At 42.8% G+C, this 25,728-nt stretch overlaps 5 protein-coding genes across 5 annotated transcripts; 3 read left to right on the top strand and 2 right to left on the bottom strand.

Annotated features, from left to right (window-relative positions):
- Positions 1-7,949: 7,949 nt before the first annotated feature.
- Positions 7,950-8,196, top strand: EAE97_003829 (uncharacterized protein; the record flags this gene model as incomplete). The annotated part of the gene is given in 2 exon segments (XM_038874341.1): positions 7,950-7,994; positions 8,011-8,196. The coding sequence occupies 2 exon segments, from the start codon at positions 7,950-7,952 to the stop codon at positions 8,194-8,196; spliced, it is 231 nt and encodes a 76-aa protein (XP_038734950.1).
- Positions 8,197-12,073: 3,877 nt separating this feature from the next.
- Positions 12,074-14,704, top strand: EAE97_003828 (uncharacterized protein; the record flags this gene model as incomplete). The annotated part of the gene is made up of 1 exon (XM_038874340.1): positions 12,074-14,704. One exon carries the CDS (start codon positions 12,074-12,076, stop codon positions 14,702-14,704), a length of 2,631 nt encoding a protein of 876 aa, XP_038734949.1.
- Positions 14,705-16,697: 1,993 nt separating this feature from the next.
- EAE97_003827 (uncharacterized protein) lies at positions 16,698-20,628 on the bottom strand (the record flags this gene model as incomplete). The annotated part of the gene is made up of 5 exons (XM_038874339.1): positions 20,545-20,628; positions 19,845-20,446; positions 18,687-19,785; positions 18,503-18,554; positions 16,698-18,422 (listed from the first exon to the last, which is right to left on the bottom strand). Exons 3-5 carry the CDS (start codon positions 19,139-19,141, stop codon positions 16,698-16,700), a joined length of 2,232 nt encoding a protein of 743 aa, XP_038734948.1. The 5' UTR covers positions 19,142-19,785; positions 19,845-20,446; positions 20,545-20,628.
- A 691-nt stretch (positions 20,629-21,319) lies between these two features.
- EAE97_003826 (uncharacterized protein) lies at positions 21,320-23,330 on the top strand. The gene is made up of 3 exons (XM_038874338.1): positions 21,320-22,162; positions 22,253-22,821; positions 22,908-23,330. Exons 1-2 carry the CDS (start codon positions 21,826-21,828, stop codon positions 22,264-22,266), a joined length of 351 nt encoding a protein of 116 aa, XP_038734947.1. The 5' UTR covers positions 21,320-21,825; the 3' UTR covers positions 22,267-22,821; positions 22,908-23,330.
- A 297-nt stretch (positions 23,331-23,627) lies between these two features.
- Positions 23,628-24,492, bottom strand: EAE97_003825 (uncharacterized protein; the record flags this gene model as incomplete). The annotated part of the gene is made up of 2 exons (XM_038874337.1): positions 23,628-24,193; positions 24,264-24,492. The coding sequence occupies 2 exons, from the start codon at positions 24,490-24,492 to the stop codon at positions 23,628-23,630; spliced, it is 795 nt and encodes a 264-aa protein (XP_038734946.1).
- Between the last annotated feature and the right edge of the window lie 1,236 nt (positions 24,493-25,728).

Below are 25,728 nucleotides of genomic sequence, written 5' to 3'. Positions count from 1 at the left end.
CTGTATCGGTCTCTGTACGGTATAATATTTGTTATCTCAAATTATTCCATACTATGACTGCTTGTTCGTTTGAATCATGCCGCATAATAACACTCTGTTACTCGGATCACCCACCGCAACGACCCTGAACCAAACCCTCTCATCCTCAGAACCATTTGAGAATGAGCTTTCCCTCTCATCAGGTTCTGTATCAAATTCCTTATGTCCCAAAAATACATACTATATTTCACAAGAGTGTTGTAGACAGTCTCTAGATCAATATCATTCATTCAATCTTGCTATCGCGGAAACACATACATTCACGTCTTTCATATGCTCAAGTTAAAAATCATGTCATGGCAACAACTGGAAACCTATGTTTCTTTATCGGTATTCACAACGACTGAAGTCATAAGTGGAATCATAATTCTTCATACTAGTGGTTTATTTGCACAAAATTAAAGACGGTTTCAAGCATACTAGACCTCCAACTGCCACAGAACAAAAATTGACTAAGTCACTGTATTTCATTGGACCTGTAAAGTCTTTCAAGCACCTTAAAATTATTTGTGTATTCATCTGAGGGAGAAGCTAAATGGTATTCAAGTCAGAGCTTCATATTATTTATTAGCCCGCTGCCACAGACGAGTAGAAGCACGGCGGCGAAATAACTGCTACAATCATCACATACAATCACGCCAACCTTTTCTGCACCGTCAATTACTGTTCCCTGAATCATGGAAGTGTCCAGCGGTCATGATGTTTCTACTTGATGCGTATCATTTGCTGTAGTTTGGTTTTCTTCGTGATGGAGTCTCTAATTAATGAAAATCGGTGTGCAAGCGAACCACGCGATAGGACATATTTTATGGGGGAGGAGAGTGGGTTCGAGGGAAGAATTCGCAGCTGAGAAACTTATCTCGGGTCTGTCAAGTGAAGCTGGAGCAAATCGAGGATGGGGTTGAATTGAGAGCAGCTACAGAGATGGTGGATGTAGTAGTGTGGCAAAGGATAGAACAAGGGGTCTGGAAAAGTAGACTCAGACGAAGCTGTTGGTCATAGTATAATATTTGCAAATTATACAAATTAGGCGGTCAAAGGGATGGCATGCAAGTCCCACTGAGGAATTCGCAAGAATTTTGTCTCAGTTTACGTATTCAAGACTGCATAGATTGAAATTTGCTTGTTCTTTGACCATCAGGTGTCTGCCATCTCAAAAAATTTGGGATCTTAATGCGCTATCATTCAGGAAAGAATCAAAAATCCATTGCTTGTTCTTCAATTGGACATAAATTATCAGAGTCCAACTTTCAATTTTCATTGGAGTATTCTCTCTTAATATGCACCGATTTCGGTCACTCTTCTTGCTTTTAGTGAGGGTGTCTCAACGTCTTTGAGAATCATCCAGCATATATGCCTAGAAGTCTGCTTGAAGTCTCTGGTGGCAGATGCCAAGTAAACATAATGATCGATATAGTCAGATCGCTCCCGACTCTGATTCCGAGAGGGACTGATCCGGACTTGAAGAAGAATGATTCATAGGAGCGTAAATTCTGCATAGATTTTAGCTCGGTCTATAAATTATGAGGATGTCTATAATTCTGATAGCCAAGTTTCACTGGTAATTCGAGATGCTAGCACTGATACTGTGGTTCTATAAAAATTTGAGATACACCCGAATGTCTAAATTGATTTTCTTGTTGTTGTTGGATATACTTCGAGAGTTTAGACATTGATTGACATGGCGAGTTCCTTAGTTAAGTTCTAGATGTTTGTTGGCAATATATAGATGATAGCATTAAAGTTCCCGTGTGGGCGAAATGCGTACCGGAGAGCGAATGCCCGAATTGTCTCTAAATTTTCTATGCCATACAAGATATTCTGTGATTAATGTGATATCAATGATTCTTGAAGAATTTAGCTCTAAGATAGGTTCTACGCAGAGTATTGTCACGGATCAAAACCTACGCATTCCTTGTACTGATAATGCGAAGACCAGGAAAACTCTCACATATTGCGAAGATACAAAAAGTTCTCAAACCCTGGGCCACGAATATTTGAAATCATCGCAGTTGAACTAGTCTGACGATAGGTTAACATGTAATCCTCCAACTTTGGAAAGAAAAAGGCTGCGGGCCAAAGCTCTACCTTAGATTGGACTACGCGAACAATGTTAACCGAATTCCAATGAAGGGGGTTACATACAAACATCGTCTTTAGCTATGGTTTTTTTCGCGTTCTGTCTTTCACTAGGATGATTCAAGACTGAGCTTTCTAGAGAAATACCTTGGATACTGGATACTTGATTTTTCACTCTCAAAATGGGGAAGAGCTGAGATGGGCGATATTGAAGAATCCCATCCAATTGCCATTATATCGTAGTCTCTGGTTATTCTTCCGCAACTCGAACAATGGACTTTCAGACTAAAGTTTGCTCTGAAATTTTGAGTTACCCCAGTTAATCCGTATCGATGTTGGATTCGAAAGGTATGTCATCTTCACAGTCGCTAACTGTTTTAACATGCTGCAGTAATTATTGTAGAACTTCAAGGTTGTTTATGAACACCGAGAATCCCCCTCCCCCCAAGAAAAATGGAATTGCGTGTGCATGTGTGCTCCCTACGAACCTTCTAGGGACTCCGTATTCCTTTCTCTGTCCGCAGAGACGGTAGATAGGTCTAGACCTAGAGCATTCAGCTAGGAGTGCGATTGTGTATTTGAAATCCCGAGAGATTTGGTGCAGATTTTAAAATGTTCAACAAGCGGTGAAAGTATCTCTTTTAGACTAGAAGTTAAAAGAGCCTTCTCTAAATCCCACCAGTCAACTCGAGTAAGGAATGCCGAAACTTGAGGATTTAACTCCCGGGTAACTTATTCCACTATCCAAGAAACATACCTCTTGCTGTCTTACGCCCGATTATCTCACGGTGTATCGCCAGCAGCTTCCAATGATCGGGAAGTTCGGGTATGTCTTCGTCTTGGAAGATTGTGAACTATTGTTCAGTTCCTATTCTTCACGTCAAAATTGCTATCGAGATCATAATGCAGCGAGGATGGGATGGACTAGAGAGGAAAGATGTTTAGTGTATATACCTCATCTGCACTATATTTACATTCGATATTTGCATTAAACTACTACGCTATTACGGTGTCTCTAGATATGGATATGCTATTTGTTATTGAAACATAGAGTGTCCATCGCAGGCCCATTCATCAAGATGAACTTCGATTGAGAGAACCGGAATTACCATCCCTAAGTCCTCATACGCTGTGTCCACGTTTCCGATTTACGAAGAACGACATAGGAATATGTATGGGAAAAAACACCGGCAATACAAGTGTTTTTTCGAGTCGAGACTTCTGGAATCTATGCACAGAAATCTCACGGGAATTGCAAACATACTCACTCTCGAGATAAATCTACAAACTCGTACTCATGAACTAGCTTATCGTACCCGTCTATGTCTATACACATTCTTGTTCTAGAAGTCTACCCATTCCGTAAATCGAAGAAACAAAACTAAAAATAGATCAACGGCAGGAAGCCACAAAAGACTATCGACAATGCTCACAATCATCTCCGCAACACGAAGATCAAAGCTCGTGAGAATCTCCTTTCCGAATTGCAACAACTTCATACCCAATTCCCCATACGAAGCAGCTAACAAAGCAGCTAAACTTCAATACTTCCTCAGAATATTAGTTCAGACGGCGATATCTCAGATTATCCTTCTAGAATAAATTTTAGTACAATTCAATTCCTTCCATCCCCTTCTATTGCATCCCCAAATTCAAAATTACACTTTTCGACCTGATCTCCCAGCGACCCATCTCACTACAAAATAATGCATATCCAATTTCCCTCCCCTTCATCGCCACTAACCTCGTCAGCGCCCACCCAGCATGCATGCATCAAAACACATTTATAATCCTCAGACTCTTTCCCCATGCATCAATCCAAACCAATCAAATCACGAAAGCAATCACGGATCAAAAAAGATTATACTTTTCCGCCTCACTCCACTGCCACAATACGTAGGTATTCCAAGCAATCATCATCGGTGGCGCCGAAATGCTTGCGGCCCGAGCACCGGCACTTTGTGTCCTCTTCAGCTTAGCCCTGTCTTACTTTTGGGAATAATAACATGTCTTACCTTGCCCGCCTTCCACGTTGTCGTTCGTTCGTGAAGTTTAAATGATGCTACCCTATGCATTCGTACTACCAGCCCAAGAAATACATGATAGGTCTAGTAAATTGGAATGTGTATTTGGGGCTTTGTCTGATCGTGATGTTGAGTGCGTTCTAGGCTCAATATAGAAGGGCTCGGCGTGCGTGTAGCACGGATTAGATAGGTCCTCATTATATTTTACTTCAGGACTAGAAACTTAGGTTTAGGGGATGGAGTAGGAATATTGCCGTGGACTTGGGACTGGGAGTGATGGACAGGACAGGAAGAAAAAACGTTGTGTGGTATGCAGATGGTGGATCCCCTGCATTAGAAAAGCCGACGGACGGACGGAAAGTTAAAAAGCATGAAACGAACTGAAACAAAACAAAACAAATCAATGTAAAGCGTTTATGAGACGGAAAAGTTGTCTATATGAAATATTTGCTGGGTGCGTGGTTTAGAGAACTCTATCTACCTGCCATCTGTTCTTTGTATCTAGGGAGGTATGAAATTGAGTAGCTTTCTGATATTCCTCAAACTCATTAATATGGAAGTTCCGATTGATGTCCAGCCAGGTTATCGCTCTCATGAGTGGATGAATATTTTTTTTCGTACCCCTCTAACCTAACTGAGGATTCCCGATTTTCCGATAGCATGGTGAATCATGATCCATATATACTTTCGTATAGAGTGAGTTCATCTATATCAGGCTGAGATATAGGATGCTTGGGAGAATCGAATCGGAGATAATTTACATGAAGATCTGATCTCGCGACTTGATCGAGTCTGAATTCTCTTCGGGTTTCTCTGTACCAAATTGATGGATTGAGATTTGGGGTCTTGCTAGACTCTGCAAGAAATGATTGATTTCAACGGAATGGAATTCAATTGTTAGATGTCCGAGATTGAGATTATGCATTTGGAGAATTCAAGATGTGAAATGACATAATAATGAGATTTACATTCAATGCACAATGCACACACATGATAGCATAAATTATGAAAAAGAAAAGACAGGAGAGGACGATGAACAGGCCAAAAATTATAGACTTTCACCAGCATCTAGATTACAAAATGAAGATCCCGGAAGCTCATGCCAAAAGTCAGTTTGATCATCCATCCCAGCTGCTAGTAGATGAAAATAGAACGACATACCCACCTTTCATTCTCGACCCCGTCCTCCCAAAAGTCAACGCTTCACCGAGTTACGCCTCATCTTCGAATCCGCTCGAATTCTTCACATTCATCAGATGAACCGGACGCCTTATGAAAAGGAATTTGCAAACGCGTTTTTTCCCTCCCACATGTATACGTGTAACACTTTGAGTAAATGACGAAACGCCCTCAGATATTAGATTTGTGGAGAATCGGCAGTGATCTGAGTGCAGGGAAGTTCCTGATAGATGGAACGATGCAGTGTACACAGTACCTTGCATAAGGTAACCTGTCTGTGGGAGGAGCTCGAGTATCCGATTTTACATACATATGAGAGAAGGGTAACGGTGAGGCTTCTGATATATATTTGCAGATGTCAACATGCATTCATGGGGGAATAGGCAGACGGGCGCTTAAGCATGGCTACGGACGTAGGCAGATGCCATTCTTTGGTTCCGCCCACTTAGCGGTCAATGAAAGCTGGATGGGTGGATGGATAGGGGATTTTTCTGCTTATCTATCTATGTACGGTACGATGTAAACGAAAGGAATTGGGCGAAACAAATGATGGGGGAAGGGGGATCTGGATCTCTGGGAGATCGGTCAGAGATCGAAGACCGCGCGCTTTGCTTCTTTCGTTGGCAAGCAACGTCCTTGCGAGCCTTTGCTTCGGAACTTCTCCACTTGGTGCTTTTTGTTTGATGTATGTATCTGTTTTTTTATTTATTTCTTGGGTTTGCGCGGCGGCCGGCAGGACAATCAGTTTATCAGTGGGGGATTGGATGGAAGAGATGCTTGCCGGGCACATACATGGTTCATGGAGAGCAAAACAAGCAAGCAAACACAGAATCAATCGGATCAAGTGGAAAAAAAATCGGGGGAGAGGAGACGAGGGGTCTGGAATATAGACTGAGAAGTCTAGAGTCCCCGCAGTATTTGCTCAAGTGAAGCAAACCCAGTGTGAAACACCGGATCCAGAGTTTTCACTATCGTGTGTATACGAGGGTTAGGTATTTCACAAAGGAATGGAGACAAGAAGAAAAAAAAGGTCGAGATATGTGCGACGCGCCGGAAAGCGTTGCCGCAGACATGAATCGAATCATGTAGATCCATTTGTCAAAAAAATGTCACACTGAAACGAACTCGTGGATTCTGCGTGGAGACAAGACAAGACATACATACGTGAAGCGTGCCAAAACTTCACATCTTCCATCGTCGGCTATGTAGTGACTTTCAGTATGAGATCATCGCACGTTACGTTGGGGGCTATGCGCACTGCAGTATTGTGTAGCGTGGTATAGCATAGCCTAAAGAAAAACACACGGGATTCCTACAGGAGGGAAATCTATTACGAAAAGCCATGGGATTTGACGATAGTGGATTAGAATAGCGAGGATACCTCAGAAAGAGTGGATAAACTGGACTGTCGTGCGAATGATGGTACACTTTCCAGTCATGTTACTTTTCTGCGGAGCTCCAGATTTTGATAGGCTGGCTAATCCTCACCCATTTTGTGGATCATAAGTCAAGGATTTCCCGAGTTTCTCTTCTTTTGCTTTCTGGGAGAATCCTCGTGAGACAGAAACAATGAGAGATAAAAATGGTACGACAGATACATAGATCGTTGTGAATAAATGAAGAATCTACATCATACAAGCGAAGAAACAAAAAAGAAATCCAAACTCTGTAACATCGTCATTCGTGAATCATGATCATGATACCTTTTTCCAAACAAAGCTTGCCCTAAACCTAACTCGAGACTATTTTTGTCAGAAGCAAGCCAGTCAGCCTTATCATGTACGTTCGGTCATATTAATGAAATGAATCCAGTACGTATCCAAGAGCGGATCCAACAGAAGCTTGCTTCATCCGGAATTTCCGCATCACGAGCGAACACACTACCTAACACTTTTCCCCCCTTTTGAACCGTTATACCGAGACAATTAATCCAGACTTTATACGGGTATCCTCTTTCTGGGACAGTTACGATCAACCTTGAACTTCTCATGCGCTGTTCGTGTCAACTCTGCATTCCTTACTCCTTTGAAAGGTAGCAAGCACACTTATCTATATCAACAATGCACATATGCAATAAGAATGGATGAAGAATAAGGTCATGGCATTTACGACGTACAGCTTGTATCCACCATCTATAAGATTGCACGCTTGGTAATTAATCAACAACAAGATTGACTGTGTTGTGCTGCACTGCACTGCACTGGTCTGCTGTAGAAAATCATCGCTGCCTCGCGCCTCGCGGGGGGTGAAAGTGGATGAAGAGGGGAAGAGTGGATGGAAAAGCGACCCATTCCCCTTGAAGCTCGGCTTACTGCAGTTATCCACAGCCCATTTTCATAATTAGTATAGTGTACGGAAATTTTGCTGCACCCAAGACTTGGAAAGGTTAAGAAGGGTCGGTCATCGGCGACCATTGAGAGAGATACCTGCAGATAATGCTAGAACAGTTACATTTTACGGAGAACATCTTCTTTGCACGCCAGAAAATAATGCACCTAACCTTTTTCCTTACGATCTTCAGGATATATAGAATCCTTGTACCGCGGTGAGCAATGGGAAGGATTTGTTTCCTTGTCCGTTTTTACTTTTTGCAATTTAGCTGGTTCGGAGTACCCCACCTCCTTACCCATGGAAGCGACATGGTTGGTATTAGCACCACCCGCAGGGTCCAAGGTTTAACTTGCAGAAGACCCGTAGACCTTTTCCCGCTGTTGCCAATGATATAACAGAACAAGAGCGTTGGGAGATGGAACTATTAGGTCCTAAGGACAATGAGGATAACACCCGGAGACCGAGCGAAAGTTTGATCGCTGATGAAACTATGAAAGGTCGAACGGCCTCGAGCCTACGGGCCTGGCTAGCAGACTACCGTTGACAAGATGAACTAATAAGAACTTTAAATTCAGAAATAATTCAATTCAAACAAACCAGTCGATCTTTTCAATTTGTGCGGCAATCAATTTCTTACCAAGCTTTGGTGACAATCTCTCGGGGAACGTTATTGCACCAAAGTGTAATAACTTTACTTTAGACGAGTAGGGTATAAGGCATTTCGGCAGGATTTCAGCGTTCTTATCGATTTCTTGCTTTGTCGAGACTCTTTCTGGCCTCGGATGAACAGGATAAATTGACCAGGAGTGTGCAAAATAGCCAAAGACAGTGGTCCGGTTGACGACTCCACGGAGCACGCTATATTCTCATGGTCTCCATGGCCCTCCATGGCCCTCCATGAACAGTTTGATCCATTCGGAGGCTTTTCAAGGGAGATCAATTTCAAGGGGTTAGATTGTTGTGCGGACGGACAGAGTCTTTGGTACACAAGATATGCAATCAGACCTATAAACAAATAAACAATAGTGGAATAAAACACTTCCCTGAAGCTCGTGGTGTACAAACATCCCAAGAATTATTCTCGAAGGCGGTAGGAAACATATGTCTTCTGCAGGAACCCTTTTGCATCATCATTTTGCAACCACCTCGCAACAAATCAAATCCCCAAGAAGCTCCCAATCTCCACATTTCCAAGCATTTATATTATACTTGAGCTATCATTGACTTGAAAGGTTCGCGCTTAAAATTGGATGAGCCGCTCTCCTGGGAATGACTGGGAATTATATGAATGTCATGGTGTCTCTTATGCCTGTCATGCAGAGACAATTATTGTGAATGATGCTACATCTTTTGAGTAATGAAATGTACGAGGGCACACCGCTGGAGAGAGCATACATATTTCTCGGAATCGCTTCTTGTGGACCACTCATGAAGAGGCTTCCAGGAGATCGGTTGGATCTCGGAAGAATGAATTGTATGTAAGCTTTTAATTCCCACATACGACTGGGTACAGTAGTATCTGTATGGATGATCACTGCGGTCGTCGTACCTTATGCACAGAGCTGAACATGGAAATATTGAAGCCTTGATGGTGAGCTGGAAGGGTTAGCTGAAAGGTAAGCTTTGTTCTGTATGCAGGTACTCGTAAAGATTGTGTGCTCCACGAACTACTTCTCGAGGAAAGTTGAAGCGTACGAAAGATTTTGGATACGATGATACAGGTATTAGTTCCCAAATGATCAATAATATTGTCTCCAGTTGGTGCCCACACCTATCTGCCGTTGACCCACGACTTCAGCCGCTATATCTTGGCCGCCCAACGGGGGGATGATTGCTGAACGGCCACTTGCGAAGTTGCACGAATCGTGGAATTTTGTGCAAGACATTTTGTAAGTTAGGAGACGGAAGCAAGCGTTATATCGTACGCGTCAGGCTACGGATGTGTCTTCCGTGCCGTATGATATCCATTCTCGTCTATGGATGGTTCTGGCTTCTCGTTTCTGGCTATCCAGGGAGACGATGCTGACGATGATGATAATAATAAAACCATCAAAACGCAGTGGATTGATTGCACAATGCCATACTCTCTCAACATCGTCGATGCAGACATGTAAATTTTGATATTCCAAGAGATTCCTAATAGAATTCGAAATAGACTTTCCCGCCTGGACATCCTTCGGTGATATCCTTAATGAAATGAGATGATCTCCTCCCATTCATGTATCTGGTATGTAAGTAAGGTTTGATTATTGATGTGCTTCTAGGAGCTTCCTGTTATGAAAGAGGACGGGATTAGGATCATCTGCAATGTGCAGGGTAGGAATTGATTATTGGAGAGACATGGAGCCTGGAACCAAAGTTATTAGAGGAAAGAGCAGGGGGGACAGAAGCGTAAAGGTAAAGCGAGAGCGAGAGCGAGAGCGAGAGCGATTGAACCACAGACCAAACAGACTGTCGTGAAACCCAAGAAGACATACATGTTGGTGAGATTGAGAGTCTTGATGGAGTCTTGACGGAGTTGTGACGGAGTCTTGATTGAGTCTTGATTGAGTCTTGACTATTGAGATATTCCAAACATTGGGTATTTATTTAATGAATTTAATGAATTACATTTACCATTGACCAATTAAAATATCTAATGAATTAATTGATTAATTCAATTCACAAGACAGAACAGAACTCTTTTTCTCTGTTAATTGAAGTCCACCTATTAATCCTATTAATTAGTACCTACCAAGTATTCTTTATTAGCATATAAGTAGGGTACCACTCGAATACTTTCTATCCTTTCTATACTAAACAAGTGACTAATAAATGTCACTAACTGTATTCGGTTACATTGATACCTTGATACCTTACTAACCAGGCTAAAATAATTCAATCTTACACACATTTCACATTTCACATTTTACATTTCACAATTTCATTTTTGCCTTTCTTGAATATTGTCAACCTTGACCTCCAACCCTAGCAATCATCCCATCCCATCCCATCTCATCCCACCCACAAATCCTTAACTCTTTGCAGCAGCCAGCTAGCAGAGTGTAATCAATCTCCTCGTGCCTCTCATACCTCGCATCTTATGCCATGCCTCATGCCTCGTTCATCTCGTCTGATTTCAGCGATGGCACTGTTCAGAAGCGATACCCTGCGAGAGACGAAGGATGGGTTCTAACCCAGCTATTGGGATGGGATCCTTTATTAGATTGGTCGAGAATCAATTGAAATAAGGGATTCAATTCAATAACTCAGAAAATGGTACAGGTATTGATGCAAGCAAACACAATTGTCGCATCTTTATCAGCGTCGTTCAACATTGCTGCCGCCAGTTGCTACTCATAACTACCGTACAACAAAACACTGGAGTGCACAGCTCCATAGTCAATCAATGCTGACAATTGCAAGCAAAAGCATTCTACTGATTACTCACTTACTCAGTCCAGTCCTTTAAAGCTTCGCTCCCAGAGTCCCAGGCTTGCTTGCTTCTCTCAATTCTGGTAATTCCTCCTTTGGGCCATTTTCAATTTAATTCTTTTCCAAAAGCTTTTCTATCATTGGTCAATTTGTATGTTATTACCTGCAACTACGGGTCGCTATTACCATTCAAGGTAATTTACATGTCCGTTATTGCATGAAAGCAGACAAATCGGCTTCCTTGGTATTATGCAGCACCAAGGGGATCGATACGAAAAAAATACTTTCAATTCAATCTACTTCTCGCTACCTCTATACTGTAACTCATCCAATCGCAACTGCGAACAAAAAAGCTGGGGACGCAGAGTTCTCAACATATGATATACATCATAACTCACATGTTAAGTGTTGAACCAAACGCTGCGACTCAAGGCGAGTATTGTGATGGTATCCACGTCCTATGGGGGATTGCACACTAGTTTCCTCGTGGTATTATATTGTCTCCACAGACCTCACAACGCTATTCAACGTTCCGAGGAAAGTACCCCTGACGTTGGATTATATCGCTAAAGAAGAAACGCTTCCTGCTCCATATTTCTTGACAAACACCCTGAAGGGGAGAACCCTTGTTTTGACAGGCCTATTTTATTTGTGGCACACGCTGATCCATATCTCCCCAGCCGAGCGTCTTCCGATATCCTCAATCCATCACTTTTATGTTGGACGCTGCCGCCCTCATTGTTGACTTTTGAAAGTCCTCAACTTTTTTTTTATCGACAAACACCGAAACAAAAAAGGCGTCATCGTGGCTGCAACGTGCCTCGATACAGCCTGTTCATCAGCCCCATATCGATGATTGCGTCTTCTGAAGCAGAAGCCATAAGCACAATTTCTTTTAATTTATCGGGTTGGGATTCCCTTGTAGTCAACGCATTGTTCGATATATATCCTCCCCACAGAACGTCGATTAAGTTCATTGACAGCTATCAATCAACTCTCAATTCAATATGTTTGGTCTAGGATCTGCAGGTATGGGCTCAGCGCCATATCCTAACAACCACCGTCCATCATCTAAGAGGAAGATGTCTAAAAAAGACAACACCCCGCCAACCTCTAAGCACCTTACTTACCCGTCTGTCGAATTCTTCGAGCCAGCCATTGATGGACCACCTTCACCTCATGGTATTCGCGCATACACTGAGCAAATGAGGAGGGGCTCAGCGTTTGCTGCCAAATCGAATACCCCTTCTATCACATCAGCTTCCTCTTTCCGCTCCCGTCAATCCAGTCTCGATTCCTCCAACAGAATCGAATTACAACGAAAGTCCTCCGGTAGATCAAACGGCAGTAGCATGGCGACGAAAGATAGACCCGATAGTTTAAATCTATTCGGAAAAACAATATTCTCCCGAAGCAGCAAAAAATTTAGACGTAATCATACTTCAATGGGAGGCTCCTCGTTATCTCTTGCAAGTCATTCTTCCGATAGGGATCGTAGCGACGCATCTAGCCACAGCCCACCTCCTACTAGTTATCGTGCTCGAAAGAATACCATCTCTGGACCATATAACTTTCAGCACATCACACACACTCAACAGAATGAATTACCAAACCTCAGGGAAATTCCTCCCACCAAATTGGTGTCCGAATTTTCAGCTCTCCGAGCATCTCAAGCTCCAACCAATGGAAATCTTAAGGGTATTAGAGCGAGAGATTTAATGTTTGAGAATTTCTCCTCGGTAGCAATAGATTATGCGCCGGATGTTGACGCGCCCAGAAGTCCCACAAGCCCAAAGAGTCCATCGTGTCCTGTGACCCCGCAAAGAAGGTCCGTATTTCGAGCGTCCGTATCGCCACCACAGAATCAGCCATGGAGGCCTATCAATTATTCAATGTCACATGATAATCTACGATCGGTACCTGCACGCCCAATGAGGTCTCCTGAATCTCCTCGATGCCCGGTTAATCCACCTGCTCGAACATCGTCAAGAGCGGCGTCAACTTTCTTCAGTCATGTTGAAGACTCATCTGCCCTAGAGTTCGGTCAAGCTTTGGCTGGTGCCAATGCCAGCCTTCAAGAGTCTGCATTCGATTTTACTCCACAAACACATCCTTCACCCCCTAAATGGGAAAGAAGAGAATCCGAGGTATCCATCAAACATTTGTCTCATGCAGTCACTACACCTGGCGAGGAAGCATGGCCTTTATCTGCACCATTAAGTGGAAGTTTTGATGTCGATCTTGCAGATGTTCTCGAAGAAGACGAACATACTAGGACGCGATCAAGAGAGTCAAGCACCGACGGTGGTGAATTACGACTTTCAAAATCTGTTCCCGGTCTGAGGATGAGGGCACTTGAGCAAGCTCCTGATATGCCTGATATGCCACCAGTGCTAGGAAGACTTGGGTCTATTGATACCTCACGATTTTCAAAAAGATACAGCTCGGTTAAGCTTAACTTGGCTACTGATTCCTGGGAAGACGCGATTGATTTTTGTTATGAGGATGAAGGTGGTGAAGATTGGGATTATGAGATGGATGAAACATTTGAAGAGAACAAACCTGTCATCACAGCAGAACCTGCTTCACCCACTCAAATAGAACCGGCCGAACAAGAACCTTCGCCAGGTCGCTTCCGTCCATCACTACTCGTCCCTGCGCCATATGATCTTCCCGCTCTCTCTCCGTTATCCAATCTATCGAGCGCTTCATCATTTCTCCCTACACCAACCAGTTACTTCCGCCCCCATCAAATGCGACCTGTTTCTCATGCATCTTCGTTCAAAGAGTCAGACGGCTTCAGTCTTTCTCCAACTCTCCTCATTCCTTCCGATGAATATCCTTTACAAAGCGAACAAGATGCTTTGTTCGACACATATCACAACGATGAGGTCCCATCAGCTTCAATATTTCCCATGGATACTTATGAACAACCCACTTCACCAATAGATGAAGCTCTTTCTAGTACCAACTCTTATCGTTCCTCGGTTTATTCACATAACAGCCTCAGAAGCAGTACTATTAGTAGCCGCTACAATCGATCCAGTCAAGACTCAGCTCTACTCATTTTCCAAGCAGGAAGCATGAGCAAAGCCCACAGAAGTATCGGATCCGCCTCTTCTTTGCCCGACCTTGTTCCATCTCTTCGTCCCAAGCGTGATAGTAGAACACTAGGAGCACTTGCCACTACAACATCTGACCCAGAGCTTATTACCAAGGTTTCCAGTTTAAAACTTGACGACAATGAGCAGCCTTCTGAAGTTACTGGAATGCAAAGTCATACCAATCAAGCGCGGAGGTCGTCCAAAAACGCTCAGTATTTCGCTCAGCCTCCCCCTCCAATTTCCACAACTGTTCCCGATGCAGCATCTAGTATTCTAAGTCCTGTGGCTGAGAGCTTCACCGATTCACCTCCAAGACCACGTCTAAGATCTGCTCTTTCTCGAGAATTATACGCTCCTGCCTCAGTGGAGTCCTTCATGTCCAATCATGGAAGAAAGATCTCTGCACCGATCGTTACTGAAAAGACCATTCAAGAACGATCCAGATCCAGCACATTGACCAATGCCGCTACGGCTGGTAAGCGCAGAGGAAGTTATAATCTTTTCCCCGCTCCTCCAACGTCTTTACCAAAATAAATTGTGCTCTTTAAAGTATAATGTCGATTGATATACCATACACACTATTGTGTAATTGTACATTTTTGTACCAAATAACTTACCTATTACCACCACCAACACTTGGACTCTCATTTTTTTCCTTACCAAAATTATTCAGCTCTTTCTGAGAGCTCCTCACTATGACGATCTATGATGTCACGACTCGATTTCCTATGTTCTCTTCATCAAATACAAAAGCAAAAGGAAACAAAAGTTTCGACTGTTTACTTCATTTTCAGAGACGGGAAAGTAAGAGGGTGGATTTCTGTATCACTATTCTTACAATCGTTTGCGTTTGCATTTCCTCTGCTTGCATTATTGGTAGTTTAGTGGATTGGATTATTTGTATCCAATCCCACGCGTTATGATGGTTTTTTTTGCAGCTCTTTCCCCGGAGAACTTGGATAAAAGATTGCAAGCCGGATTGCATCTTTCTGTTTCTTGTTCATGAGCGGCTATGTGCTATGATATGATGGATTTGTTCTCGGTGGTTTGGTCACATAGCTCGCTATCTACCTTTCTGCCTTCGCACTTTTTTTCCTTGTTATTTTTTCGTGTTTTCTGATTTGAATATGCGTATGCACTGCGGGTGCTGGTGGATTTCAACTTTTGAGGGAAAAGGTTTATAGATGGACAGGGTTTCGGGTTGTATGTATGGGATTGAGAGATTTGTTTGTTTCTGTTTTTGATTTCTTGTGCAGATTTATATTCTGTGGTGTTTATTTCTGGCTGTGTGCTTGCGTTTCTTGTCTTTTTCTGGACTGGAGGACTTTGGCTGTATTGGTATGGGGATTGTGGATTCCGGCCGGCTGCATACATTTGGATGGATGGCGGCATACGCGCGGGAGGTGGGAAATGCTTATTAGTATTTGGTATTGGTACTGATGATGGTGGTGGATATGATATCGGTCTCTGTATGATGAGTGTGAACGTGGGGGGTGTAATTCTTGTGTACTAGGAGGTGATAGAGAATACATTCGGGAAGTACTTAGTTCGAGCTGTAAGAGTCGATAGTTGCAGAGTTGAATATAAAACATCAAAATAAATCGCTTCTGTTTTTTATGTTTTTTATTGTATTTTTCTTCATGCTGTCTGCAATATATAATATAGTTATTGTAAAGAGCGAGTTCAATAGGGCTCAATTGGTTGATTTAAATGAGCTATCCTAATTATGTTTTTCTTGTTTGTTTGTTTTTTTCTTGAAAAAGGGGAGGACATTGTAAACTTCATTTCAAAGATGATATCTGGCCTGAATACTCACTATGTATATGATAAGCAGGTTGATCCCGTTTTGACCGTCTACATTTTACCAAATCTCGTTTTCAGTAATTCATTCGTAAGTGTGCAAGCTACCTCAAGTATTTACATACCGAACGATGATCATTTCGTTTCTCTAGTGGTGTTCATTCGGGTCGATTATAAAAGAGCTTGGAAAGACTATATGTGGCAAATTACTCACTCTCGCGCGCTCCATATGTCAATTGATTACGCTTCTGTCTTAAGAATTATGTCTGTTTTGTTTTCATGTCTCATGGATTTTATGATGGATTTTTTATGTATAGCCAAAAGAAACGCCAGAAAATTTGAAAGAACAATGATAGTGGGATTAACATAGAATCTATTCTTCTCCTATTCTCCTGCTATGGAATCTAGCTTGAAATAGTTAGACTCTAGTCTTTCATCATAGAATCTACTCTCCTTGTAAATCTACTCGCTTTCCTATCATATAATGTAGCCTTAAATGGCTGGAATCTAAGGGACACGAGAGTGAATTGTCTTTCATTTTTAGGGTGTAGAAATAATAAAAAATTATTTTGGGGGCATGAGAGTAATTTGCTGGACTTTATAATACAAAAACAGCCACTTCCTATGAGTGGCGTCGCTTTCGGGGCAACGTCGAGTTTCCACTACTCTGTGTACTAGATGGATTCGAAGCCGTGCTGGATATGTTCGAAGCCGCACTAGTTATGTTCTAGGCAATGTACGCCGTAGGATACACGACCGCATACATTGTATACGCCGAGGTTTTGTTATCCGGCGTGGGGGTCATCCAATTTTTCACGACTCCATGGCCGTCCGGCTCATTCACCAATGCAGTCGGAATTGTGGAGTTCCAATACTCGGGCGTATACGTGTGCGATGCACTCGCATCGGATGTATATGTAGGTGTAATGCTCGGCGCCTTGAAACTCGGCTTCTGAATAGTCATTTCGCGCTTTCGAATCTTGTTCTTGCGAAGCCCGGGGACCCCTTCTCCTTGACATGAAAGTTTTGGTCCGCCGGCTGTTACGATTGCCCTCTCTACACATCCCGCGGTTAAGATTGTTGGGAGATTGAAATACACGGAAGCGTAGCCTCCGCCCTCTGCAGCGTGCCAATCCCAACCTGTCAAGGCGCCACACACAGTCTCTTGTTCGCGGAGACCTGCACCATTGTCGCTCGTCGCCCAGCCATTGATATTATATACCTCGAAGAGAAAGAAAAACCCGTCATCCCAGAAAGAGCAATCTGCTGTAGGTGTTGGAGTCACGGTAACGGTGACATCTGGAAGTGTAGTAGTTGATACAGGCGTAACCGTTGCCGTTTCAGGGAACCAATCTGCTAACTCTGAGCTTACGTCTGCATCAACAGAGCTAGCATATGCAGCATCTGAATCCGAAGCTCGATCAAAGGAATCTGCAGTCCAATATCCGGATGGGGCAAGTGTATACGTTCCTAGAGTTGAGGTTGCAGTCACAGAGCAACCGTAGCCGATAGAACAGGAAGATGTGCAAGTGCTCGTTTTGCTAGAAGCTAAGCACTCGGTCCAACAGCTACTTGCACTAGTGGTGGTGCATTCAGTATTTTCAGGCTGGTATGGTGTTTTTTCAGGTCCCCATGGGTTATGAGGGTCTTTCATGTCCCACCAGTCAGGATCTGGAACCTTCACGCAGTCGAAGAGGCAAGGCCAATTGCAAAATAGTCCTCTGCAGGGAGAACCACAATCCTTGGTACATGTTGAGCTTGCTGCAGATGAAGTGAATGAGAGCAACGGTGGAGGGCCATCACTTGATCTTGTGGTCGGTGTTGGATTAGTGTATGGCCATGGTGGTGGGTGAATTGTACGATCATACACCGTCCCAGCACTGGTTTCGGTTAATGTCACAGTTGGTGGTAGAATGCTGGTCGGTATTGCGATGAGAGTTTCTTTGATGTCTGAATCATCGATGGGCATATTCCAGAAGTTGAGAACATCAGTAGTCAACGGCGGCACGAAAATGGTTGTAGTCTTCAGCGACGATGTACCTTGAGCTACTTCAGACACATAAAAGGTTCCAGCTATCGTGTTTGTGTATGTGATTATTGTAGTAGCTGTGACACTAAAGACTTCCAAAGTAGTAAAGTATGAGTCAAAGCTGATCACTGTTGGTGCTGGGAGAGTGAAAGGAGGAAGAATAAAGGTACAAGGAGGATAGCAACCCAATTCTACGATTGGTTCGGCATTGTTCCAGATACTTGGTGGGACGTAGACCAGAAAATCCCCAGTACCACTATTGGTATCTGCGGGAGAGCAAACCCCATCTGGGTAATACCCCCGGCTACATGTAAACTCGCAAATGGCGTCATAGATAAGAGGATCTAGTCCTGGTGCTGCTTTCCCACTCGCGCCCGTGGTCGGTGGTGGCACGTTTAAGGCACCTTTTCGAATGCATGTGCACTATTTACGTATCAGTCTAATTTCATTCATCAATGGAGAATTATATATCTTAGAATTATATGATATTTTGTACTACTCACCGAATAAATAGGACAAAATCCAAAGTGACAAGAGTAATCACATAAACCTTGACTATAAACTTGTTAGCTTTCCATCCTGTTATACTTGGCTTGACTATACGACAGAATATAATCAATAATCATTCATCACTGACTGATTCTGCTTAACAGTGAGCAGGGATAACATGAAAGGATTTAAGCTTACAGATCACCGACTCCGGTGCCATTGGTACAAGCGGATGGCAAAAACGGTGATACTGTTGGAATAATGAGCTCATGCTCCACAGTATCACACGATTCTGGTGGACAAAACCCAGTATTACAAGCGAAGTCACAGAGTCCACTGAACGTAGCATTCAAGCCAGCTGCTGGATACCCTTTAGTGCCTGTGGAGTCAGGTTGATCCACCTGCTTTCCCATAGCCAGACACGTGCAGGCTCCAATAGGGCAGTATCCCAAATGACATGAGTAAGTGCATAGCTCCTCATAGCCAGGAGCTCCCGTTCCCTGAATGCATACTTGTTCTGTTAAGTTGAGCGCGGGTGTGGCGCTGATAGTTGATCCGGAAGCACTACCTACCCAAGAGTTCCAGTTTGTTAGACCGTTCTGGCCGTCAGCACGATCGCAGCTCGTGGTGATAGTTTCTCCACTCATTACCATGGATCCCACTGTAACCACAACTTTCCCCAACGCTCAGCCATAAGCTACACTGCCATGATATAGGCCAACATCGCCATCAGGTGTACTAGTCCATGCGGCGCCCAAGTCCACGCCACCGACTGTGACCTTGACCGATAGTTTAGTTCCCAAGAGTGCAGTGTAGAAGATGTTATCTTGGATGATGTCAGTTGGGTAGAACTCTACTTGGAGTTGGCTGGCTGTATTTCCTGTTGTATGCGATTTGAAGACCGAAGAAACCTGTGGAGGAATGTTAGGCAGAGTTAGGTAAGGGAAGAAGTGGGGTTGAAGCGGGAGAATAAGGTTTGAAAAGAAGGTTCGAAGTGGGGCCATCATCACAAGCAGCTTTGGGCGTGAGACGATACCATACAGTCAGACCTTCTTGCTTGATCGTGGCAATTCCATTCTTATAAGTATCAATGACATATGGAAGGAACATGCGCCAACCGTCGTGGGGCATGTCGGTGACATAGTTGAATGGTGCTTCACCAATGTCGAATGCTTCCATTTCTTCGTCGTGTAGAGGACCAATATAGTGAGATTCACCGTAGTCGTTCCACGTCAGTATCTCTACGAATTCTGGCTGCACAACCCAAACTTCCTGCCACCTGTCATACCACAAGTCGCTAATTTATTTGTTAGCAATTTGAAACTAACACATTAAGAGGGGTTTTTGATGACCCACTCTCCCCTCCAAACCCAATTCTTACTATATCCCGGCAAGTTTGTATAAAACCAAGGAGAAACCGGCATCAAATATTGTAAAGGATTGGAAAATGAAGAAACATTGAGGTATTCAAGATATGAAGCATCAACATAAGTATTGACATCCAGATTGCCCCAGGGCCATGCTGCCCAGCTCAAAAGGCCATCTACCACACCAGGAGAAAGAGACAGGGCAGCTTGAGCACCTGCCGAAGACCAATCGGGAAGGAAAAAACAGTTTGTTTGGGATTTGATGGTAATCCAGTCATCCGCATTTGCAGGTCCCTCAAATGTCGAAACAAGAGGCTGTCCATCAACTGTGAAGTATGCGGGGCTGGCACCATACTCTGTGATATATGCGATCACATCATTCATGTCGAAAGGACCATTACCTGCGTAATCGAAAGATAAGAAAAGCTTGAAGCCAAGAGACTCGGCTGCTGAGAATGCTCGGTCTATAGAAACTGCATTATTTTCGTCTTCTGCGGCGATATTAAGTGCGAAAGCATCGATGTGGGCTTGCTGCGCAATTTTTATGTCGGCCTGCCAATCTGATGTTTCCCATGATTTACAGTTCCCAACCTGTGTAGACAAAAATTAGAACTTTGGTGGCGTATTAATTATATTTGAGGACCTCAAGAAGCGAAGGGACGTGTGAGAATATTGGAGGGTTATCATACCATGAAATGAGCAAAAACTGCCTTTGCTTGGACCACGCGGCAAGACAGGTGCAAAAACACAACAAAAAGAGCATACAATTTCATTTCGAGGGCCTTGCGGTTGTGATTCAAAGATGGAAATATTGCACCGTACAGTGCAGTTTGAAAAGAAGAAGATCTCGCGAATGTTGAGAGAGTCTTGAAAGCATTCACAAAATGTATTCTTATATACACATCGCATTCGAGCTCCGGATGTCATTTATATATTAGGCTCGCAGTTGTTCCCAATAACCAGTCATCCATGATCCATTCCAAGATACCACTCTAATCTCCCGCTCGACAAGGACAGGAAGAGATTGATTTGCGGAACCTTGGACAAAATCGTAGTTCTATATCAATAAGACTCAAAACTCTATCCCACTACACTTGGCAGCGGGAACTCCATCACAAACACAGCTGAACGTCGGGAATCTGCTAAAGTTGAATTAATATGCTTGGTATCAGGTCATTGCAGGCTTGGCTTTTTGAATCTGAGCAATCGCGACTCACATTGAGGAAACATCGCGGAAAGCGGTTATTCGAAGAAAACTGTTGGTTACCGGCAGCCTGATACCTCCATCAAACCCCATGCGTTCAATTAAACAAAATGAAAGACTTTTCTGCATTAAGATATTGTGGATCTCGGCCCCGGAGCCCCCGCCTCTCTCCCGAAAGCTTAAAGTTCGGCAAAGTATCTCCCTGGACGGATTCACAATACTCCATCAGACTTGGCGATTTTCTTCATTCCTTTTGCATATTTTGATACTCTCAGTCTCGAAATTTTGGATTGCAATTTTGAATTAACCATGCCACACAGTATACACTTCGCCCGTTAGAACATGGGTCCATGAACAATACGAGGGATGGCGGGTCTCAAATGTTCAACGTCTGGAATTCCGATCTCAAAAACGACAGGGAAAATAGTTATGAATATTTATTTACAAGTACAATTGGTGTACCTACTGCGGAGCCGTCGATGGTAGCACGCACAGAAGTCGAAATACCAATCTCCGAGTCACAATATACCCAGATTTCGTAAACTAGGAGCATCTGCAAGGCAGTTTGACTTGCTCAGCCACCTCTCAAGATGTCACATTTAATATCTCCTATCACTGTCCTTTTTCATTCTCTAATAGTAGTCTTTCTAACCCTCACCCCATCCTTTACTTTTATTCATTTTTTCCCGTTTCAAGCAGGGGAACAGGGTATTCAGTGCCATAACTACCAGGTCAAACCCTTTTTGATCTCAACTTAGGACCCAAGATGCGTCTATCATCGCCTCCTTTCTTGCTCTCTTTGTTGCTCATCTCTCTCTCATTCACCAGTACCCTGGTTGCTGCTCAAGCACTTCCGCTTAACAGCGTATGGATAATGAAAGATGGTGCTACTGATGGCGGTTGTGATGCAAATGGGCGCAGAGCCATTCTCAACGTATGGCAGAGCGAATCTTGGAATCTGGCGTCGAATGCGTATCATTACATCTCTCAATACTCTTCTGACAGATTCGTCAGGAAAGCCTGCTCTACTTTTTTTGGCTTAAAATCAAGTAAAAGAGACAGAACACTCCCATCAAGTGATCATACGCTCCAGGAGATCACAAGTAAGTTTATCTCCTTTGCTTCATAATTTCAAAGTTGATAATCATTATTGACATTATGACATATGTACGAAAAGCTGATGCTAGCAATAGGAGTCTTTTTCTAACTTCGATCTCATTTTGGGGCCCTTCCTCAAGGCGCAAAAGCCGGGTTGTTTTGTGGCTCAGATTGGTTGAAGCCCGTTGATGGCGGACTCGACGCAGCTGCACGCGAAATTATGGGTGATCAAATATGGATAGGTGACAAACCACGGACTATTAACGACGTATATAATGAATTTATTGGCCCCAACGATGTGCCGTTCTGGTCGGATAACCCCAGAGGATACGAGTTTACGGTTGCGGGCGAGTTTTGTTCGGAAAACCCAAGTACAAAGGCTGCCACGTCGGGCTTAAAGGCAGTCAGTCCTGGAGCTGAAGATGAGCTTGACGATCGTTTTGGAGTGACTTTGTGTCCTTTTTCTTTTGACTGCACTGATGCACTAGACATACTGCCACCAGTGCCAGCGGGTGGCAATGTGGTGACACTGTAGGGGTCGATGGAAAAAGATTTAGCGCGGGCACGGTTTTAGACAACACTTTACCCAAAAGTGCCACGCTGTTTCATGAAGCTCTTTATTTTATATATGCGGACGACTTTCTTGCCGGCTCAAAAGAGAAGTGTAAGCCTCGTTTATTTAATTCTTCTCTTTTAATGGCAAATCACCGCTTCTGCTTCTTTCTTATACTAATTGGCCTCTATTGACAGACAGCTTGAGGGAATGCATCAACATCAAATGGATCTCTCTGAATAAGCGTACGAATCCAGAGAATTACGTTTTTTTTTTGCCGCAGCAATGTGGTGCAGACAGCACGGCTTCGATTTTAGTACTGGGAAAATGGCTTGAGCAATATTCGACTGAGCAGCATACGTTGCGCATCAGCTAAGGCTATCTCAAGTGCGGAACAATGGAAGTAGACTCGACTGTCTATTATCATGGATGTGTGAGAAGTATGAGAAGGGCTTTAAGCATTCCGGTTCGGAGGATAGCAGGGGAAAACCAGTGTTGGCGGGATAGCTGTTATCACATCTTCTTTCATCGCAATCATAAATCTGCAGAAGACTCAAAATCTCGAGCTGGACAAGTAGTTGACGGGATGACTTTTTCCTTAAATTAATCATGATGAATATTAGAAAGTTGGCTTTTTTGCTTCCGTCAAGATTGCTTTTAAAATCTGCTATTCAATTTAGTAGTTTGCTCGCCATTGATCTCGATACAAGCTGCTAATTCCAGGGATCAATAAATTGGCAGTTTCGGTGGTTTCATAATGCAAGACTCAGTTAGAATGGTGAGCGAGCGAATCATATAAACCTGGTGTATGACGATCTGAACTCAATTTGTAGAGCTCAGATAGCATGCGTCACTAAGGTCTTTCTGATGCCTAATAAACTGTATTAAGCACCCTGTCATCCATCCCCAAATCTCTCCTAATTTTCCTCATCTAGCTCTTCCCAATCCTCCTCATCCTCATCCGCATCCTCATTTTCATATTCATTTTCATTTTCATCTTCATTTTTCGCTACACTCCATGTTATCTCCTCCATATTTATAGGATTGATCCTCCTAACCTGTTTTCTCAAGTTCTCTCTCGAATACTCATCTTGATCCACAGCTTCAAAATATACTGGTGGCTCTGTATTAGGCCAAGCCTGTAATACCACTCCGTTCTCCACCAATTGCCCATCATCTCCCAGCTGCGGCTCTCGAATCCACGCACGTTGACAGTGAATTCCCAACTTCCCAATTCTTCTGCGAACACGAAGTCCTTGCGCATGCATCATGTCTTGCCGATTTTGTTCAATAGCTGGATGCGCAAAGCTATAGGTAAATACCGTCACCCGGGCTCCAGGGCTGAATGTACACACATCGAAGGAGGGAAAGAGGAAAACCATAGCATTCGGGATATGTGAGTCATGAATCCCAAATCCACGTAGATATAGCGGATAAGCTGGAGATTCCAGAAACGCTTTGAACGAGGCATCATCCCCCCATTCTGCATCAAGACCAGTTTAGATAAGAATCATATCGGGCATTCATTAAGAATCAAGAAACTGAATACTAACCGATAGCGAAAAGCACCTCTTGGAGACTCACAGTATTTCGAGCACACCTGGAACTCAAGAAACCCGGAGCGTTCATGAGACCAGTCAGTGATTCATGCCAGATTTCTGGAAGATCTTCAATACGATTTTTCGATACAGTTTCCGGCAAGGGTACATCGATTGGAAGCTTGCATCGCGTCCAACTTTGGACTTGTAGATTGGGATCCTTAATTATAATTTTCCGTGACATAATGATGTTATTGTAGTATGTATTAATGAGATGAGTGTTATCTAAGTGCCCAATAGTATATTAAATATGAGGGGTGTAAAATTGATATTACTCCATCACTCAATCATAAAGGATGATTAAATAGTCGAAAGAACCGGAGGTTACCTCGGTAGCGAAGCCGATGCTTGTGTGTAGGCGCTGGGTGCCTAAGGCACTGTACATCCACCCGCGTATTGCCATTATCGTTTTACGTTCAGGACTGAGAGCTAATTCACGTGAGTGCCTTGAAACCTCTTTAGGACGTACTAAACTAATGCTAGTATGTCTATCCACATTGGATATACACAGTCGAGTCTTCAATCGATCTTGTGTATACTAGGGCCGCAGTCTCTCAAGATAAGCATTCACCAACACCAGACCGGCTCACATACAACGCGTAAGTATACAGAGTCGACAAACTACATTATTTTTTTTCGTCAGAGCGTAGTTATGGAGGGTTTCGTTTGATTGAGAGGCTATAAAATCAGTTGCATGGGTCAAGGTTGTTAATATTGACCGATTTCTTGGTAATATGTAAGTAGGCAAAAACGGGTAACGTGGTTTAACACCGAGTGCACCATATCACCGAATGCACCACTTTTACCTCAATTTGCACTCTTCAATTTCAATATGCGATTTATCAATCATTTATTATACAATCAAATAGAAAAGAAGCTCAAATACTCTTAACTATTGAAACTATTCAAAAAGATAAAAAACTCAGTATTCGAAAAACTGTTAAGCTATATAATATAATGTATATAACATTTCTCCATAAAATAAATAATTTGTTCTCTTGTATGGAAATTCGAGTAAATAATTATAAAATAATTAATTTAAAAGAGAAAATACTTATTTAATATATAATTGATATGGATAATAAAGGATTTTTATTTAAATTAAATAATATAAAAGATATAGCGAATTATATTCTTCAATTGTAAGAGGCAAAAAAAATTGGAAAGCTTTGGGCTTATTAATTCGTAAAGTGTTATATAAGATTAAAGATATGTTTTAGTTATATTTATAACTTTTAAAGAGTTCTTTATGAAGATTCCAAGTTTATTAAAGACTGGTTTTATATAATTTCGAATATATAGGCGAAATATGGTATTCTCAATTGCGATTTCTATAATTTCGATGAAACCGGCTTTATGATGGGCATAATATACCCTGGAATAATTATAACTAATACTAAACGAAATAATAGAAAAAAAG

The sequence above is a fragment of the Botrytis byssoidea genome (assembly GCF_014898295.1).
Source record: "Botrytis byssoidea strain MUCL 94 chromosome Unknown BBYS_006, whole genome shotgun sequence".
Taxonomy (NCBI): Eukaryota; Fungi; Ascomycota; class Leotiomycetes; order Helotiales; family Sclerotiniaceae; genus Botrytis; species Botrytis byssoidea.
The sequence above is the reverse complement of the archived record's forward strand: the minus strand, read 5'-3'. Positions and strand labels throughout refer to the sequence as shown.

Excerpts from the sequence above, each read along its gene's own strand:
- EAE97_003826 (XM_038874338.1), top strand. The coding sequence starts at position 21,826 with ATGCGTCTATCATCGCCTCCTTTCTTGCTCTCTTTGTTGCTCATCTCT.